Source organism: Bos javanicus, chromosome 11 (assembly GCF_032452875.1).
Source record: "Bos javanicus breed banteng chromosome 11, ARS-OSU_banteng_1.0, whole genome shotgun sequence".
NCBI classification, from domain to species: domain Eukaryota; kingdom Metazoa; phylum Chordata; class Mammalia; order Artiodactyla; family Bovidae; genus Bos; species Bos javanicus.
The window spans coordinates 48,662,929-48,681,802 of record NC_083878.1 but is presented as its reverse complement, the minus strand read 5'-3'; the positions used below and the strand labels follow the sequence as shown (position 1 = coordinate 48,681,802).

The 18,874-nt window shown below is 47.8% G+C and overlaps 1 protein-coding gene across 1 annotated transcript in view; it reads right to left on the bottom strand.

Moving 5' to 3' along the window:
* Positions 1-18,874, bottom strand: part of POLR1A (RNA polymerase I subunit A) — an 84,586-nt gene that overhangs the window by 46,078 nt on the left and 19,634 nt on the right. The window contains exons 8-13 of the mRNA XM_061432653.1: positions 18,404-18,509; positions 17,974-18,136; positions 16,004-16,174; positions 15,116-15,238; positions 12,256-12,486; positions 4,271-4,525 (exon numbers count right to left, since the gene is read on the bottom strand). Coding sequence (XP_061288637.1) covers positions 4,271-4,525; positions 12,256-12,486; positions 15,116-15,238; positions 16,004-16,174; positions 17,974-18,136; positions 18,404-18,509 — 1,049 coding nt within the window. The remainder of the gene's footprint in view (positions 1-4,270; positions 4,526-12,255; positions 12,487-15,115; positions 15,239-16,003; positions 16,175-17,973; positions 18,137-18,403; positions 18,510-18,874) is intronic.

Genomic DNA, 18,874 nt, shown 5'->3' with positions numbered 1-18,874 from the left:
ACTTGCCCACTGACATTTATTAAGAAGGCGTTTTTACTGACTTTTCCCTGTTTATAGGAACTAGAGAAAAATCTTGGATCTAAAGATTGTTATCATTTGCTTATTTGTTAAATACTGTCCAATATTATGGCTGTATTGCATAACTAAGGAACTCTAAAGTGCAGCCATGGAGAAGTGCCAGGAATTTAGCCACACGCACTAATTTAAAGGCTAAAAAGGATGCTTGTCAAACAGTCTAAATACCGTGGCAATGGGCTTTATGTAAACTCAGAGATAATTATTACCGAGGAGCCAGATAGGTGTTGCAGACAGAGGGCGAGATCATATGGGGCACGCAGCCCTTCTTATGAAGGCCTTGAGTTATGAACACAGACAAAAAATTATACTCTGCAACTTGTTCCAAAGGCAAGGTCTCATTTTGCTTAGGGGAAAAACTGAAAAGAGTATTAAGCATTTGACTCATCCCACAGCTCTTTGGGGGCTTCCCTGGTGACTCAGTGGTTAAAGAATCTGCCTGCAATGCAGGAGACATGCATTGATCCCTGGGTCGGAAGGATCCTTAGGCAAGGAGATTGCAACCCACTCTAGTATTCTTGCCTGGAAAATCCCATGGACAGAGGGGCCTAGCAGGCTACAGCCCGTGAGGTCCCAAAGAGTCAGAAATGACTGAGCTACTAAGCAATAACAGTCTTTGGGGGCAGATATAGATTTTGCCTTTTTTTTTTTTTTTCCTTTAAAGAACATAATTACAAGTTACAGGATCTAGTCAGTGCCTTCTCTTTCTGTCTAGAGTCTTCCATGACTAGAAAATTACCTATATGGCTAAACTGCTTTCAATGCAATAAGCATGAATTCTAGGGAGGAGTGCTGATTAAAGCAGTTTACTAAGGGTCTACTTATAATGCTGAATTTTCTAAATCTGCTTAGGATCAGAAAGACTATCTCTTGATCAAAAACCCACATAATTGTCAGCTATCCTATTCCACTTAACATCACAGCAAAACGACATTACAATAGATGTCTTTGGTCAGGATTCTTAGAGAATTAGGGTATTCTGTGACTTGAATTTTCTAGCTGAGTAAGTCAAAGTCAGGAAAGTACGTCTCCAGCCTTGTTAAAAAAACTTTCCATGAAGCAGTGGCCCTTAATAGATAAAACAAACAGAAGGGAAAAAAGGAAGAATCCACAAAGAAACATATAAATGAAAAAGTGTAACTGTTTTCTTGGAAAGGAAATAGATCAAGTTCCCTTCATCTATTTTAAGAAGACAACAAGCAACTCTATTAAATACATAAAACTAACAATAAAATGTACTTAAATCGGGTACTATGGTTAGTCAAGGAAAAGAAACCTAAAAAATAGAGAAGAAATGGGACAATGAACAAAGAGAAAAGAAAACAATAGGGAAATAAAGATACATCAAGAAAAATTAACAAAAAATGGCTTTCCTGGATTAAGAAAACTGACTCTTGCCATCTCAGGACTTTGCCATCAAAGTACATGCTTCATTTTTATGCATGTATGTGTGTGTGTGTTAAGTCACTTCAGTCGTGTCCAACTCTTTGTGGTCCTAGGGACTGTAGCCCACTAGGCTTCTCTGTCCTTGGGATTTCCCAGGCAAGAATACTGGAGTGAGTTGCCATGCCCTCCTTGAGGGGATCTTCCCTACACAGGGATCAATCGCACATCTTTTACGTCTCCTGCATTGGCAGGCGTGTTCTTTACCACTAGCGCCACCTGGAAAGCCCTTCATTTTTATAACTATCACCAAAAATAGGATTTCTCCTCTTGGCACTTACACTAAGGGCTTACACAACATTTATCAAGAATCAAAAGCTCTTTACCGCTGACAAAAGAAGGTGTCTGAAAGTAAAGTGAATTCTCAGGTCATCTCCGAGAATTGTCTTGTTTTTGTTTCTTACCTTTTTTTCCCTGATTTTTCTTTTCTTTTTTTTTTTTAACTGCACAGGTGGCATGTGGGATCTTAGTTCCCAGACCAGGGATAAAACCCTTGCCCCCTGCAGGGGAAGTTCAGAGTCTTAATCACCGGAACACCAGAGAAGTCCCATTTTTTACTTTTTAAGAAATTAATTTATTGATGAGACTTTATTTTTGTTCTATCTCTGACCCTATACTCACAGGCAGGTGAGCATGTGATGAGGCACATCTGAAATTAAATAGGCCAGCCCTTTGCAGGACACAGTGTACGCAATGAGCAATGAAGTCACCTATTCCATCTTATTCAATGAAAATTAAGTCTACATTGGTCTAGTGAATACTCAAGTTCAATGGCCTAAGCACTTCAGAGCACCCCAACTAATGATGAGGCTAATGTCCAGAGGTCACTCTGCCAGCAAAAAAAATGAACCATCTGCTGTTTACTGGTAGTGTCCACCGTGATAAAATGTGACATTCTCTCTAGCAGGCTAGACAACTGGCACAGTCCTGTTAGTCACTTCTTTCCACAGACCCTCACCCAGGCCCAGCCTCACCTGTCAAGGGGGACTAAGAACACAGGAGGCTGAGCACACAAGCTTGGCGGGGTCAAAGGTGCTAGGTTTGAGTCCCAGCTTCTTCACTGGCTGACAAGTCACTCACCTGTGTTTCCTCACCTGAAAACTGCACCTGCCGCCTAAGGCTGTGGTGAGGACTAAGCCAGAATGTTGCAGACTGCTCAGAGTGGTACCTGAGGCACACGGAGTGCTCAGGACAAAGTAGCTTTTATTGCCACCACCATCACAGCTACAACTGACGTAATTTACATGAAAACATAAAAGGCCAATTTTCAAATTAGTCAATTTCCTTATAATTATTTCTTCTAAACTATTAATGTAAAACATTTTTGTTTAATGTTTTTCTTTTTGGCTGCACCACAAGGCATACAGGATCTTAGTTCCCCAACCAGAGATCAAACCCATACCTCCTGCAGTAGAAGCTCGGAGTCTTAACCACTGGACCATCAGGGAAACCCGTTAGTAAAAATTAATCAAACTATTTCTTCTAATTTCTTGGGGACCTGAGTGGGCCCCTTAACCCCTCCTGCTTACGGTCAGCCCCTTCACTAATCAATAGCCAGCCAGGGTGGGCAGAAAAGGGAAAGAAAGTTATGTTCAACTAACTGGATCTACAGGAAGCCACACTGGTGTGTCTGGTAGGAAAAGAGGCTGGAATGCTGGGATTCTGGTCACCTGCCTGGTTCTCCAGGTGGGATAGGGGAAGAGAAATTCCCAGGAGAGGTCACTAACTGATAGGGGACAATCTCTAAGCAGCCTCTATGCTTACTGGGTGCAGATGTCTCTGTCTCTTCTGTGGAAGGGTGGCAGGGCCCACGCCAGGGAAAGGAAGAAAAGCCACAAAGATCTGGGAGCTCCTGGCCCCTCCTCCCCACCCTCTTCCATTCCAGCTCTGTGTCCTTGGACATGTTACACCATTTCTTCACATGTGATTGTTGCTGTTAATAGCACCTACTCCAAGGACTGTGGGGAGGAGAAAAGGAGAGGCCTCCAAGGTGCTACATATGGTGTCTAGCCTTGAAAAAGTGCTTGGTAAATGGGAGCCATGGTTCTTTATTGTTTTATTACTACCCCCACATTACAACCCAAATGAATGGTGTGTTATTTGTGAATCGCTGTGACACAAACGGTTTATAAAAGAAGGGATTCACAGTAGAGATTCCTCATGGGCTGCAGGGAATTTCATCTGGACCCTCAGGATTATGTTAGTCACTCAGTTGTGTCTGACTCTTTGTGACCTCATGGACTAGAGCCCGCTAGGATCCTCTGTTCATGGACTTTTCCAGGCAAGAATACTGGACTGGGTTGCCATTTCCTTCTCCAGGGGATCTTCCTGACCCAGGGATCAAACCCTGGGGGTTAAGTTGTCTCTTAAAACCCTTATCTTAAAGGATCAAAGTCATCTGAGGACGATGGGGATCCTCATAGGTGGGGTGCTAAGGCTTGCCAGAGGCTGATATATTGTAGAATCCAAACAGGCTGGAAGACAAGACCTAAGATGCAGGTACTGAACTCGGCTTCCTGGGATGACTGTTACAACTTCTCTCCTGACATCTTAAGAGGCAACAAGAGAGAAACCTCCTATCTCTAAGCAACTAGGGGGCTGAAGACCCCACCCGGAAGAATCCAAGACCCTCTGCTCCAAATGCTCCTGCTTAACAGACCATGCTGACTCCAGGAGCTGCCTGGGGCCCTGACCTGAACTGCCAAGTTGGAAGCCGGTGATGATCATGGAACAGCCTCAAGGTCAGACCTACCTTGGGAACAAGGTACTGCTGATCGGTGCAGGCCAGGACGTAGGCCTCGGCCCGGCCCAGTTCACTCTGGGGAAAGTGGGCGTTCATCTCATCTCCATCGAAGTCGGCGTTGTAGGCCTTGCAGTTGGCATAGTGGAGCCGCAGGACTTTCTCCTCGGGGAGGACGCGGGCGCGATGCGCCTGGATGGAGGGCCTGTGCAGGGTGGGCTGCCGGTTCAGGAGGAGAATGTCCCCATTCTTCACATGCCGGCACACCTGCGGGCACAGCAGAGGACGGGCTGAGCAGTGGCCACTCTGGTATCACTGCTATAATGCCAAGGGCTCACCTCGCCCTGGGCTTCTGTCTCTCTCATGTTTTACTCAATAAAAGGGGAACTTTCAGTCCAGAGTGAAACCCTAGAAATCTATGAGAAATAACTACTAAGTCCCTCTGGGACTCAGAGTGTGTGTGCGTGCTCAGTTACTATGTCGTGTCCGACCCTTTTGTGACCCCATAGACTGCAGCCCTCCAGACTCCTCTGTCCATTGGATTTTCTAGGCAAGGATACTGGAGTGGGTTGCATTTCCTTCTGTGGGGGATCTTCCCAGGGACCAAACCCAGGTCTCTTGGCAATGGCCGGCGGATTCTTTACTACTGAGCCATCCGGGAATCCCAAAATGCCACTTTGCAGAGGAAACAGGCCCCTACTACTGAATCCAAATTCAAGAACCAGGCATGGTAGGGTTCAAACTGGCATGGTTAGGGTTCTTTGGTTTACGAGACAGACGCCTTAAGGTTTTCTGAGAAATAGCTGCTAACCTAGCAGAGTCCTGTCCTAGTTCTGGGCTCAGACTATTGCTGTTGTTTAGTTGCTAAGCCATGTCCAACTCTTCGTGACCCCATGGACTATAGCCCGCCTGTCTCCTCTGTTCACGGAATTCTCTAGGCGAGAATATTGGAGTGGGTTGCCATTTCCTCCTCCAGGGGAGGGATAAGTCAATGATGCTACAGGCCCCTGTCCAGTAATATCTGTCTTCTTCAGACATGCACAACCTTTCTGGAGTTTGAATTCCCCAGAGAATTAACCTGAAAAAAGAAATGGACACATCTTAAGACAGCAGGTCTACACATAACCATAAAACTCCTGGGCTTGAAAGGATTTGGCAGACTTCTGAGTACGTACTCAGCCACATCTGAGTACGTTAGTCCAAATGTGAATTCCACATTTCAGAAATACTTGCCCAACCTCATCCTTCAGAGCCAGGACTGAAACTCAGGGTTCTTGATTCCCAGTTCAATGCTCCTGGAAAATATTTTATGGCACTTAAAAATTAATAACAAGTTTAAATTGCCATGGTCTTTTGGGAAAGCAATTTCACAGCACATTTTAGAACATTAAAAACTCATTTCCTTTGGGCTTTCAGAATGAAAAAGGTGCCAATGCAAGGTTCTATGAATGATGTTTATGCACCGGTGTTAACAGTGGCAAAAACAGGGAAAAACCTGGCTGCCCCAAAGAAGGGGCATTGGTAGATAAATCATAGTATGTACTATGGAATATTATGTAATGATGAAAAAGGATTTGGTGATGGGGCGTTCAGGCCATGGAGCATGCAGGATCTTAATTCCCCAACCAGGGATTGAACCCAGGTCCCCAGAAGTGGAAGCTGAGTCAACAGGGACTGCCAGGGATCCTTTAAAAAAGGATGATTTAAATGTATACCAGTCTTGAAAAAATGACAATAATGTATTTCAGTAAAAGAAAAACCATCCAGGTGCCATCTAAGGTGATGTATTAGTGTCAGTTGCTCAGTCATGTCTGACTCTTTGTGACCCATGGACAGTAGCACACAGGCTTCTCTGTTCATGGAATTCTCCAGGCAAGAATACCGGAGTGGGCAGCCATTCCCTTCTCCAGGATCTTCCTAGCCTAGGGATCAAACCCAGGTATCCTGCATTGCAGGCAGATTTTTTTATCATCTGAGCCACCAGAGAAGGCCATCTAAGGTGACAGGATGAGGTGATTTTAAATCCAATCCAACTCTTTGTGTTTATACACACGAGGACAAAGGTATTTAGATCCTTACTGAGCTGCTATGTGGGATCCTCAGGGCAGGGGGACATGGAAGAAGAGAAAGATCACCACCTGGACCTTTACATGTCTTAACTGCTATTCATGTTACAATGAGCGTGTGCCACTTTCATAAAAATTTTTTTAAAGATCTTCAACTATTTCTAAAGGAAGCATGAAAAACTGCACAAGTGATATGCTTACTGTGGGGGGGAATATAGAAAATATAGAACAGAATGAAAACCACAAGTAATTTTACTCTTCAAAGATAACCACTGTTCACACTTTCTTGCTCTTTACCAATATCAATATGCCATTGGTCATGTCCTCCTGACAGGACACCTCCTCCCACAAAGCTGATTTTAGTATAAGGCCTTTCATCTTTGTTGTTGTTCAGTTGCTAAGTTGTGTGCAACCCTTTTGAGACCCCATGGACCGTGGCATGCCAGCCTTCCCTGCCCTTCACCACCTCCCAGAGTTTGCTCAAACTCATGTCCATTGAGTTGGTGATGCCATCAAATCATCTCATCCTCTGTCATCCCCTTCTCCTGCCCTCAATCTTTCCCAGCATCAGGGTCTTTTCCATTGAGTTGGCTCTTCGTATCAGGTGGCCAAAGTATTAGAGCTTCAGCTTAATTAATTCCTGGGCTTCCTAAATGATGCACAGAGATGCTATTTTAAAAAACAAATACACGGGAATTCCCTGGGGTCCAGTGGTTAAAAATCTGTGCTCTTACTGCCAAGAGCCTGTGTTCAATCCCTGATTGGGGAACTAAGATCCCACAAACTACTCAGTGTGGCCAAAAATATAAAACAAACAAAAAACCAACAAATGCATGAGGCAACTGCTATCCCAATCATTCCGCATGCTGCCCTCAACAGCCCAGAGGAATTATGGAGACTCAGTGAGCGCTCCTCCCACCCCAAGTCTTCCGCAAATTACTCAGCAGGTAATAGGTTGGAGGAAACACATTATAAAGCTGGATCAGAGAGCTGGTTACAGAAAGAGGCTAAAGGTTAACAAGAGATGCACCCACCGGCCTCCCCTTATTTCTGCTCAGCTGGGCTGAAAGTTTCCTCCAACTCAGGGAAGCAGGGAGCAAACCCCTCAAATTATAAAAGGCAGTCCTCAAAGCAGTGAGCAGGAACTTGGTCTTTCTGCTCCCTGAGGAATCCAAACCCATCCTTCTCTTGCCCCCACATCCATGTTTCCAAGGAGACCTGGATTCTGAGGATTCCCATGAGTGTCTGCCCAGGGCACGTCATGGAGCCTGAGCTGACTTTGAAGGTCTATTTCTTTAGCTTCTCAAGGGAGGAACTGCCCAGACCTGTGGCTCAGGCCCCAAAGGCCAGGCCGGGCCTTGGATTGGAGTCTCACAAATTCGAGACATCCTCTGGCATAAGCAAACCCCACAGCTGGGAAGGCTCGCAGGCCCATCTGGCAGGCTCCAGCCAATCCAAACAGAAGCCCTGGAGCACAGGGTGCTCCCCTTGCCAACCCAAACCAGAGGCCCTTCCTTTCTCTTGTCTCTAAATAAATACCACAGTGAAAATTAGCATGCTCCAGTGCCCAGGTCAGAGTTCTCAGAAGCAGACCCAGAGCCAAAGAGCTGCTCTTGGGGCTGATTGCTGGGCCGGGAAATGAGGCTTGGCCAATCTGGCCACTTCCTCCTCCATTTACGAGGGCCAGGGGAAGGGGCAGAGACTTCACTCCTCCCACTTCTCATCGAACCTGCAGTCTGTCCTGACCTGGGTCTCTCCCTCCCAGTCACGTAACCCAGCCCTTTGGCCTAGTTCTCATCTATATGGAAGGTGTTCAGCAAGAAAACTACTTCACAAATTACAAGTAGGCTGTGAATGCACACATACTTGACTATGTATATAAACATGACATACAACATCACTGAGGTTTTGGAAACTAAAAAAAATCATTCTTAGTTCCCAAGTCCTGATATGTGCATGCACGCTCAGTCACTACTGTCCTGTCTGACTCTTTGTGACCCCATGTACTGTAGCCCACCAGGCTCCTCTGTTCATGGGATTCTCAAGGCAAGAATACTGGAGTGGGTTGCCATGCCCTCCCACCAGGGGATCTTTCTGATCCAGGAATCGAACCCGCATCTCTTACATTTCCTGCATTGGCAGGCGGGTTCTTTACCACTAGAGCCACCTGGGAAGCCCAAGATCCTGATACAAGGAACACTTCTGTTTCAAAAGGTCCCTTCCTATCTTTGCCCTGGGGGAGCCACATCCTCAGCTCGGTCCATGGAGCCTCCCGCACCTCAACGTGGACCCGTCCAGTCCACAGGGTGCTGGGGAGAGTGGAGGGTCTAATACCCCGCCCTTGTCCTTAGGGGTTTAGGACTTTAAGTGGAATAGGTGGGGGCCCATGGAGTGACCCCACAAGGCAATGAGGGTGGGAGGTGAGGTGAGACACATAGGGAGGGGGATCCCACGCAAGTGTGAAAGTGGCAAACTGCACACCACCTGTTTCTATAACTAGAGTTTTTTGGGAACACGGCCCAATCCAATGGCTTTGTATTGCCCTGGTGGCTTCCACAGTTCATGCTACAGAAGTGGGGCTGAGCTGCTGCAACACAGACCACGTGGCTGACAAAGCCTAAGATGTTTACTCTCAGGTTCCCAGGTGGCTCAGTGGTAAAGAACCCACCTGCCAATGCAGGAGACATGGGTTCAATCCTTGGATTGGGAAGATCCCCTGGAGGAGGGCATGGCAACCCACTCCAGTATTCTTGCTTACAAAATTTCATGAAGAGAGAGAGGAGCCTGGCAGCTGCAGTCCAGGGGGTCGCAAAGAGTCAAGACACAAATGGGCGACTGAGTACACACACGCACATTGGCTGAAAACGTGTGTAGGCTCCTCCCCTGAGGAATGAGGGCCTTGCTGAGGTACAGAGCGGCGATGGCTGGGGAGTCTGGGGAGGACAAAGTGTTCCCAGCACGCACGGCAAGTTCAAGGACTAAAGGGGAGGTCTGGACGGGATGCTGGGGCTAGGGGAGAAAGCAGAGACAGTATGCTGATGTGAACTTCAGCCAGGAGACAGATAAGGCCAACCTCCCTTATTTCCTTGCAGCTCAGAACTCATCTCCATCCCCTCTCGTAAGCTGCCCAGCAAGTGCAGTGAAGCCAACCCGCCCTCTCTGAAGCCAACTTCCAACCCCACAGATGTAGAGCGGCCACGTGAAGGAAGTGTCCCTGTGCCTCATCATCACATCCCAGTAACGTCAGGAGCCCCACCAGCCTTCTACTTTTGCTCTAGTTGGAGATGACAAAGGTTCTGGGGCCCAACTCCTCCCACTTTGTTCAAACGGCTCTCCTGGGTCACAGGTGGTCTCGGTCTGGGCAAATCTGACGCATCTTCCTTTCTCCCTCTCCTTAAACTTCATATTTAATTCCACAAACACGTCCTATGTGCCTCGGGAAGATGCAAAGGTACTCTGGGGCTGGTCTTGACTAGAGGTGGAGGACGGATGCTGGCATTGAGAGCAAGCCCGGCTGCCCACCCTCCCTCAGCATCCTCCCCACCTGCCTCATGCTCCCATAGGTCCCCCCACTTTCTGTCTGTCCTACTTTGTGCTCAAAGAGCTTAACTCTCTGACAATTTCTTTTTTTTTTTTGGCCACACCATGTGACTTGTCAGATCTTAAGTTTCCCAACCAGGGATCAAACCTGTGCCCTCTACAGTGGAAACGTGGAGTCTTAACCACTGGACCACCAGGGAAGTCCTGATAATTACATTTCTTAACCCTAAATGAGGTCCCACACTTCTACCTTTTACGTGAGATAGGCCCTTAGGTTCTCCACCATCACCTCAGTTCAGAGGGGCCCAGACGCACCTCCTTCCAGAGCATTTCATCTCCTGCACTGGAAACCACATTCCTTCTCATTTTCTCTCTTCTACAGCCCTGACACCCAGCCTACCCCCAACCCCATCCTCTCCCTGGAAACGTACCCTCCTTTCACCCTGGGGTCCCCTGCAGCCCCCAGGCTGGTCCTCAATCATCTTCTGGCGACTTCAAACTTGCCCTGCATGCCCACCCCACCTCCTTTCTTCTCAGCATCACGTGGGTTCCGTCACCACCCTCCGCCACTGCCCCCTTATGTCTGCCATACCACTCAACAGCGGTGACACACTTATGGACTCATTCCCACCAGGCTGTCCACCCCAGGGCAACAAGAGCTTGTCCATGGTGCCTGGCAAAGTGCAACACAGAGCTTGCAGTGGGCCCTGCCGCCACCTGACCCCACCCTGCTCTCCTCTCTCAATTTTTCTCTCAAAGTGTCCTACTGTCTCACATGCTTGACTTAATAGCATGAAAGTTATCTTGTGGTTGTCTTGTTTCACCTTAAGTTAAGAAACATATACCTTTATTTCTCTTGCATCTTTCACATAGCTCCAAGCAAAACATGGGGCTCTTAAGAATGGCAGAATAGGGGCTTCCCTGGTGACTCAGTGGTAAAGAATCCACCTGCGAATCAGGAGATGAGGGTTCATTCCCTGTCCAGAAGATTCCACATGCCACAGAGCAACTAAGTCTAAAGGCCACAACTACTGAGCCTGTGCTCTAGAGCCGGTGCTCTGCAACAAGAGAAGCCACCGCAGTAAGAAGCTGTGTACCACAACTGGAGAGCAGCCCACACTTGGCGCAACTAGAGAAAAGCCCATGTAGCAACAGAGACCAACACACTCAAAACCAAATAAAATTATTAAAAAAAAAAAAAAAAAATGGCAGGATAAGTTTGCGAACCTGAACACAAACGTCACTTAACACATACGAAAAGAACAAACAGGTGGCTGGACCTGTCTGCCCCTGGCTGCCAAAGCAGAAGACGCAAGGCCTGTTAACCGCTGGACCTCGGGACAATGGTGAGATGGGGAGAAAGCAAGAGGACAGGCCTCGGTGAAGAGCAGTGGGGACCAGTGCTCACCAAGACAAGGCTTCCTCTCCCTCTCTGTCCTCCAACCAAAGCTCCTTCAAGCTTCAATAGTCCTCTGTAGAGCTCGAACCCACCAAAAAGAAAACCTAGTGGGTCTAGGCATGTCAGAGGGCAAGGGGAAACCCAACAAACACGTAGATGGGTGAGGACGATGCACTCCATCACTCCCTGACTCGGGCAGTCACCATATATTAATCCCAAATCCGTTTCACTCCAACAATTTCTGCCACTCTTGCCTGGTTGAGGGTTGTTTGCTATACCCCTCCCAGCTGGAATGGTTGTTACCTGACACAGACAGAAGGGATATCATCCACCCATCTTATGCCCTCAGCAGACATTGTTAATCGATCTTGTACTCTTTCCGTGGGAGCCCAGAGAAAGCCTGGGGATCCCTTAACATAGTGCTACAGGTAAGAACTAGTTATCTCCAGAAAGTGAAGCATCAGCTGACATCAGTCAGTTTTCACAGACACAGAACGTTTCCTTCCTAGGGCATGCTCTCAGTGTGCAGAGGAACCCTCCATAGACCTTGTTAACACACAGATTCCTGGGTTCCATTTCCAGAGAGTCTAATTCGGGGCAGTGAATGGGGGAAAAGGGAGACAAACGTGCATTTCCCGCGTTTGGGAAATGGCTCCAGGAATGCTGCTGCTGAGGACCACCTTTGAGCAGCCCTGTTTAAGGGCAGCAGATCACAGTGGAGTTATAATGAAAGGGCATTTCTCCGTCCCTAATATGTAACCGGAATTGTGCTGCCTGCATGGGATGATCAAATGAAGTTTTATTCATGGTGCTGAGGCCCTAGGGAACACCCACAGGTGGGGTCAGCCCCCTGTGGGGTGCGGGGGGTAGGGGTCGGGTGGGGGGAGCAGGAACAGTTCTCACAGCCCTCCTGCACTGGCACCACAGCTGAAGTCACGGGGGAGCCCAAAATGAGCAGCCTAAGCCCCTGACCAAATATGCCCGTTACTCACAATTTTTGTCCCCTGGGGCTTAGGGGCCCCCGTAGCTGGTGTCAGAAGCTGTTTGGCCACGGCCTCCCGCTGCGTGAGGTCCGAGGCACTCAGGGCTGTGCGACTGCCATCCTCGTTGATGACCATAGAGGCTCCAGGGTGCACGTTGGGGCCGTTGATGACCGCCTGCCTCAGTTCCTGAACATTCCAGGGGGTGACTGGTTGAGGGTAGGTCAGCTTTGTGGCAAACACCTGGAAACAAGGAGGGGATATGAAAGTTCAGGGTGGGCAGAGAAAGGTCAGAAGGACCCCCAGTGTGACTCAACAGGCTCACACCCCCAGTGTGACTCAACGCATTTCCCTAAAATGCGGATGTGCTCCCTGAGCCAAGAAGGTCCTTCAGCCAAAAAAGCAACATCTCCCTGTGTTTTTCACAATCATTTTTCCAGACTTGCTTCCTCCAAGGAAGAGAGCAGGTCTCCTTTTCTGCCAGAGTAATCTGCCCCAAAAAAGTTATCTCAGAATAGTAATTTATGCAGAATTTTTTTTAACCTATTTTAAAATTGCATCGTTTACTAGTTTGCCAATAAATTCAAGGTCCCAAATGATGTAATATAGCCTGGAACATGAGCTTTAGACAATTGGCGAATACCTGCTCTCAAGTATCACCCTCCTCCACCAATAATTCCCCTCCCCTCACCTCCCAGCAGTCATCACTAATTGATGGTGGCCTGAGCCCAGACACGGCATCTTAATCTCTTTACTTGGCCTGAGATAAACCTGATTTGGTCCCGATACATGAGAAAATGGCAGTGATCCATTTGACACACCAGGCCTGCACCACATTCCAAGAAAAATGAGTGCCCTGGTTAGGCGAGTTCTGAGCTACTGAATATTAAAACCCTCTGGTGCTTCAAAAGGAATATAACTACGTTAGAGACTCTTGAGAAGTCCCATGGAAAGGAACTCGCTGAACACTGGCCAGCTCGCTGTGTGAATGGCACCCCCGCCCCAACCCCCGCCACCCTGGCCGGTGCTCCCCGCCCTCTGGCCCTCTCCACCCCTGCCGACGAACTGACCACTACCTGACAGAGTATTTATGTACAGACTGTGCCCAACTTAGGATTTTTTCGGACTTTGTAACAGTGTGAAAGCAACATGTATTTGGTAGAAGTCATACTCCCCATTTTGAATTCTGGTCTTTTTCTGGGCTTGTGAAACATGGTGTGATCTTCTTGTGAAGGTGGGCAGGGGCAGTGAGCCTCAGCTGCTGGCTGTCAGCCCTGGGATCATAAATATCCCATACACTTAGAGCCATTCTGTTGCTCATTTTCAGGATAGTGTTCAATAACTTCCGTGAGACATTCAACACTATTACAAAATAAGCTTTGCACTGGATGATTTTGCCCAACATAGGCTAACATAAGTGTTCTGAGCAGGTTTAAGGTGGGTTAGACTAAGCTATGCTGTTCAGTAGGTTAGGTCCATTAAATGCACTTTTGACATATGGCATTTTCAACTTACCACCACACCATCATAAGTCGAGGAATACCTTTACTTGCGTTATCTGTTTATGTGTCTCCACCACTGGAATATAAGCTTCACAGGGACACACTAGTCTTGTCTGGTTCATGACTGGGTCTCTAGCTTATCCCCCAACCTTCACCTCCTCTGCTTCTGTAACAACCTGTCCACAGTGCTCAATGGGAAGGGTGTGCACAAGGGATCAAGAGGCAGTTTCACACGCTCTGCTCCTGAAAACCATCCTGTGAGCAACAGGCCACTGTGGCCCTAGGCTTGGGGCAGGCCTGGAGGTGGGCAGAGGGGGAACTTCAGAGTCCCTTCAGTACCAAATGAACCCAGATCCAAGAAAGAGAAGACCGCTGAAGGTGGAAAGAGGAGCAACACGAAAGGTCTCTCCCGAAGCTGGGGACCCTGAAGGCACCATGAGGCGAAAGCCAACAGAGCTCCCTGTCCTCCTCTGTCCAAAGAAAGCAATGAACAGGTCACGGGCCTCTCCTCCCAGGGCCTCAGACTCAGGAATGTCACCACTGGGCTTCCCAGTGCTTTTCCCTGCCCCTGATCCAGCTCCCGGATGCAGAGACCCCCGGTGCCCAGGAATGGGTATTCTCTGACTCTTGTCCCCTCACACGAGAGCCCTTGCCTAGGAAGCCCACGTGTGCCTGGGGGACATGGAGGCAGCACTCAGGAGGCCATCAGAACACTCAAGCTGTGCTCTCTGCCCCCTGCCAGTCCTCCCCTGAGAGTGGCAGCAGGGCCGTGTGTGAGGAAATGAGCCTCTCCATGGGGTGAATTAAACCATCTTCTATTACTGACCTCAAGGCCCATTAAGGAGGAAGACGATGAAGGGGCTGTTGCTAATGAGTACCGCAGCCTCAAGTGGTGGGGAAGTGAGAAAAGAAAACTGGCTCCCTAAGGAAACACTAACGGGTGGACGGGGCAAACCGCCTACCCCTGAGGATCTGGGAGTGACGCCTGCTCCCTGGGGCTCTCTCCCTTCCTCCGTGGCCCTGACTCCTGATGCCAGGCAAGTACACGGGACAGAAAGCCCCGCTCCCTCCTCATCTCTGTCATGTATTCCATCTGACTAGGAAGGTTTAATGACTAGACCAAGACGGGCAGGAGGAGGAGAGGCAGGAGCTGTGCCCTGGTAGCCCAGGAGCAGGGGTCTTTCTTGTGGGTGGAGGGTGTCTGGAGACCTGGCGGGGAGTGAGAGCCATGCCACGCCATGGCCTCAGGGTCCCCTTCTAAGGACTCAATACGGGGAGAGGCAGATGCTGTCTTCACCCAAGCCACCGTGATCCCACGCCTTCTCCCCAGCCCTCCTCGCCACTCCCATCTGCCACCTAACAGCACACACCATGGGAATTCCAATTTCGTTGGTGTTGATGTACATGTCCGGGCAGATGACCGAGCGGGCTGCGTAGTCTACGCGCTTCCCCATCATGTGCTTTCGGAACAAACCATCCTTCTTCTCCAGGATCTTTATGGGGGAAAAGTCCACAGAAATCATTAAAAAAATTTTTAAATCAAGACTTAAAAATATTAAGTTGTTAGAAAATATATGTTGCTGTTTTTTAGTTGCTAAGTCATGTCCAACTCTTTTGTGACCCAATGGACTGTAGCCCACCAGCCTCCTCTGTCCATGGGATTCTCCAGCCAAGAATTCTGGAGTGGGTTGCCATTTTCTCCTCCAGGAGATCTTTCCAACCCAAGGGTTGAACCTGCATCTCCTGCATTGGCATGTGGGTTCTTTACCACTGAGCCACCAGGGAAGCTCTAGAACATATATATGCCTTATTTAATTGTGGGCACAACTTAGCGACTGAGCATGAGCATGAAAGATGACACTTCTATTATTCACAAGCCTGTATAATGGTAACGGGTTGGCAAAAAAGGATGGATAAACCCAAACTTTTTGGCCAACCCAATACTATGCACATCTTTATTACGTTTGGGTTTTTTGGTCTGCAATTTTAGTTTCAATCACTTCTTCAGTGAGGACCATCTTTTATTAATATCTTCTTTTACTCCTCTTTCATTTTATACAGTTGAAATAAATCTTTCATATTTTACACTAAAAAATAATAAAATAAAAAGTAAACCAAAACTACAGTAGTGCCAATTGGTTAAAATAAAACAGTCATTGTCAAGGGAAAAAAACAAGTATGGTTACTATTTTCTTCCTTAAGACAAACACGTTTATTATTTAACCCCTTCAGCTAGCAATAGGGATCCAACTGCTCACCTGTCTAATGCCGGGGTACTTTTCCATCATTAATTTGTCCATCTCGCTATCAAACACAATATTAACGTGGCTCTGAAGGCGAATCCAAATGTTGTAAAGTCTGTCTGTGAGGGACTGGCCTGGAAGCTGACTCAAAAAAGATCGGTCCATAGCCATCCAAGAGTCTTTTTCCTGCCAAGACACAACCAAGAAAAACGGGTGTGATGGAAAGCCCTCAAGAACGTCAGGCCTGGTTCCACTTTTCTTTTTCACTTGAGCTCTGACAAATGATGAACTCTGAAGTTGGCCTTTATGTCTTTTGAACTTGACAGATTTGTGGCCCAAGTGCTCATAAATCGATCTTGTCCATGTGCATCGACAACATATGAGGCGGTAAGCTGCCCTAGAGCATCACCTACTGACCAACTGTCTGGCCACCTGGACTGGCCCCCTTGGGCTGGGTACGTATGACACAGGAGAGAGACAAATGGTCCCTCGACCCAGTGGGTCAGAAGAGAGAAGAAACTGGTCAGCGCTGATGGAAGCGGGATCCAGTACGTGAGAATGTCATGGAAAGCACTGGTGATAAAGTGGGCCTGTCCTCAATCCTGAGGAACAGAAGACTTCTCAGTTATAGAGAAGACAGGTGTGATTTCTATTCTGGCTGAAGGAGCCTCCCAGGGTCTCCTGTGTGATGACAGCACCCCTGTCAGACTAACTCACTTCTGAAGGCATCAGCTGACAAGTAGGGCCACACGCCTACTTGTGAAATGGGTGAGACCAGTCTCACTGGCACATCCTCAGTGCCTGGAATGGCGCATGCCTATTCACACCCAGGCATTCATGATTCATGAGAGGGCCGCCGTGGAGCAAGTATGGGAAGAAAGAACTCTTGCTATTGATCAGATGGAAAAGAGGGCACTGTGACTTCAGGCAGCAATGACCTCAGGAATCTGAGAGGATGCTGCTCATTTCTGCCAAGATTTAGCTTTTTTCTTGGACAAAGGCTACCCTACTTTCAAGAGACATCAACATGAAATCTTTAGCTTTGGTCACTGGAGGTGGCAATCCTATGGCCATCTCTTTGAAAGTAGACCAGGACCTGCAGATGGCAGATATCTCTAATATATTGAGCATTTTTTTTAAAGCACATTTACACAGGCAGATCAGAAAACTTAAGCAAAACCAAAGAAACCCAAGCAAAAAGGCTGAGTAACCAAGCACGGGTGTCCCTGACAGACTGTGGCGCCACCTGGTGACAGGCCGGTCCCACCCAGGGAAGGGAGCCTGGGAGCCTGTCTGGTCTACTCAAGGCTGAGACAGTCCTTCCTATTTGCATCTAGAAAGAATCTTAAAGCTGAGAAGGATGTCAGCAATCTCAACAAACTTCCTGAGTGCCTGACTCATCTTTATACCCACTGCAGACCTAGCACACTAAAAGGGATTCAGGAAATGTTTGCTGAAACAGGAAAATGGAATTCAGCTCCACCATTTATTGGGGAGAAAATTAAGCCCCAAATCTGACACTCCTATTGCGGGGAACTCTTCCAAATGCCAACACTGCCTTCCTGACCCTGATGCTAGAGATCTTCAAGAGCCAAAATCAGAGCTAGGTGGCATGGGTCTCTGGTACCAGAGCCCAGTAGGGACAGGTTTAGAGCCTGAGGACCACAGACTGTTCTTTCCAGAACTGCCAGTGACAGCAGGTAGCCCAGACCACAACCACGGATAAAACCTCCCCACAGATCACTCATTTTATTGTGGAGATAAGAACAAGAAACCAAAGCAACTCAATCATGGTCACTGGGCATGGTCATTGGGGTCATGCTCAGACCCACACTTTCCCCCAGACATTGCCCGGTCCTCCCAAACCCATGGCTCACACACAACCATGCAGAATTGCCAACCAGTATCTCCCAGGACCCATAGCATTCCCATAGCATTCTGCACCCACAGCATAGGAAGCTAGAACTAAGGCATCAGCTCCTGACCTCTTCTGTGGTGGGTGCTGCCACCTCACTTGGCAGCTCCTGTTCTTGGGCCATCAGTGCCAGAAGCTTTCGGATCAGAACCACGTCCTTCATGACAGCCTGCAAGTTCACCGTCTGCCCGTTGGTGAACATCTGGTCCCCAAGGCGGTTGACAGGGCGATACCTGCAGGAGGACATGTGGAATCAGTGCACATTTCCCTCAGCCGCTTACCCATCCCTATTCACACGCCCCAAGCTCCAAAAGAAACCCACATTCCTCCTGCACTCAGGAAAAATGAAGAGGAAAATAGTCCCACCACCTGCCACCTGGGAGTGGAACTGCTGCTCTATTTTTCAGAACCTTTGACCCTTCCTTTCTCTCCCAGAGGTCATTATTCAATTATTCCATAAACCTTTTTCAGGTGAAATAAAGCCAATGAAAGGGTATTACCTTGAGGGTGGTACCACCAAGAAATCCAGAAAGAACATACTGGGGTTGAACCTGGACTCCATGCCAACATCTTCCAGTCCCAAAAAAAGGTAATTCAGAAAGAACCCTGTGTTTGAAATAAATCAAAAGATCATTTAAACCTATACATTAAGAGCATGGAAGGGTGACCACAAAAATTTTTACAAAAAACCCAGAATATAGGACAATAGGGAGAGTAAGATCATATGTGTCTTCATAAAAACTAATGAAGGAAATTGCCTGGTGGTCCAGTGGTTAAGACTCTGCACTTTCACTGCAAGGGGTGCAGGTTCCATCCCTGGTCAGGGAACCAAAATCCCACATGCCACATGGTGCAGTGAAAAAAATAAACAAATAAAAATGCAATATTAAAAAACAATAATGAAAATAAATAAGCAAATAAAATACATTAAAAAAATAAGGTGAGTTACACTGCGCCTTCAAGACACATGT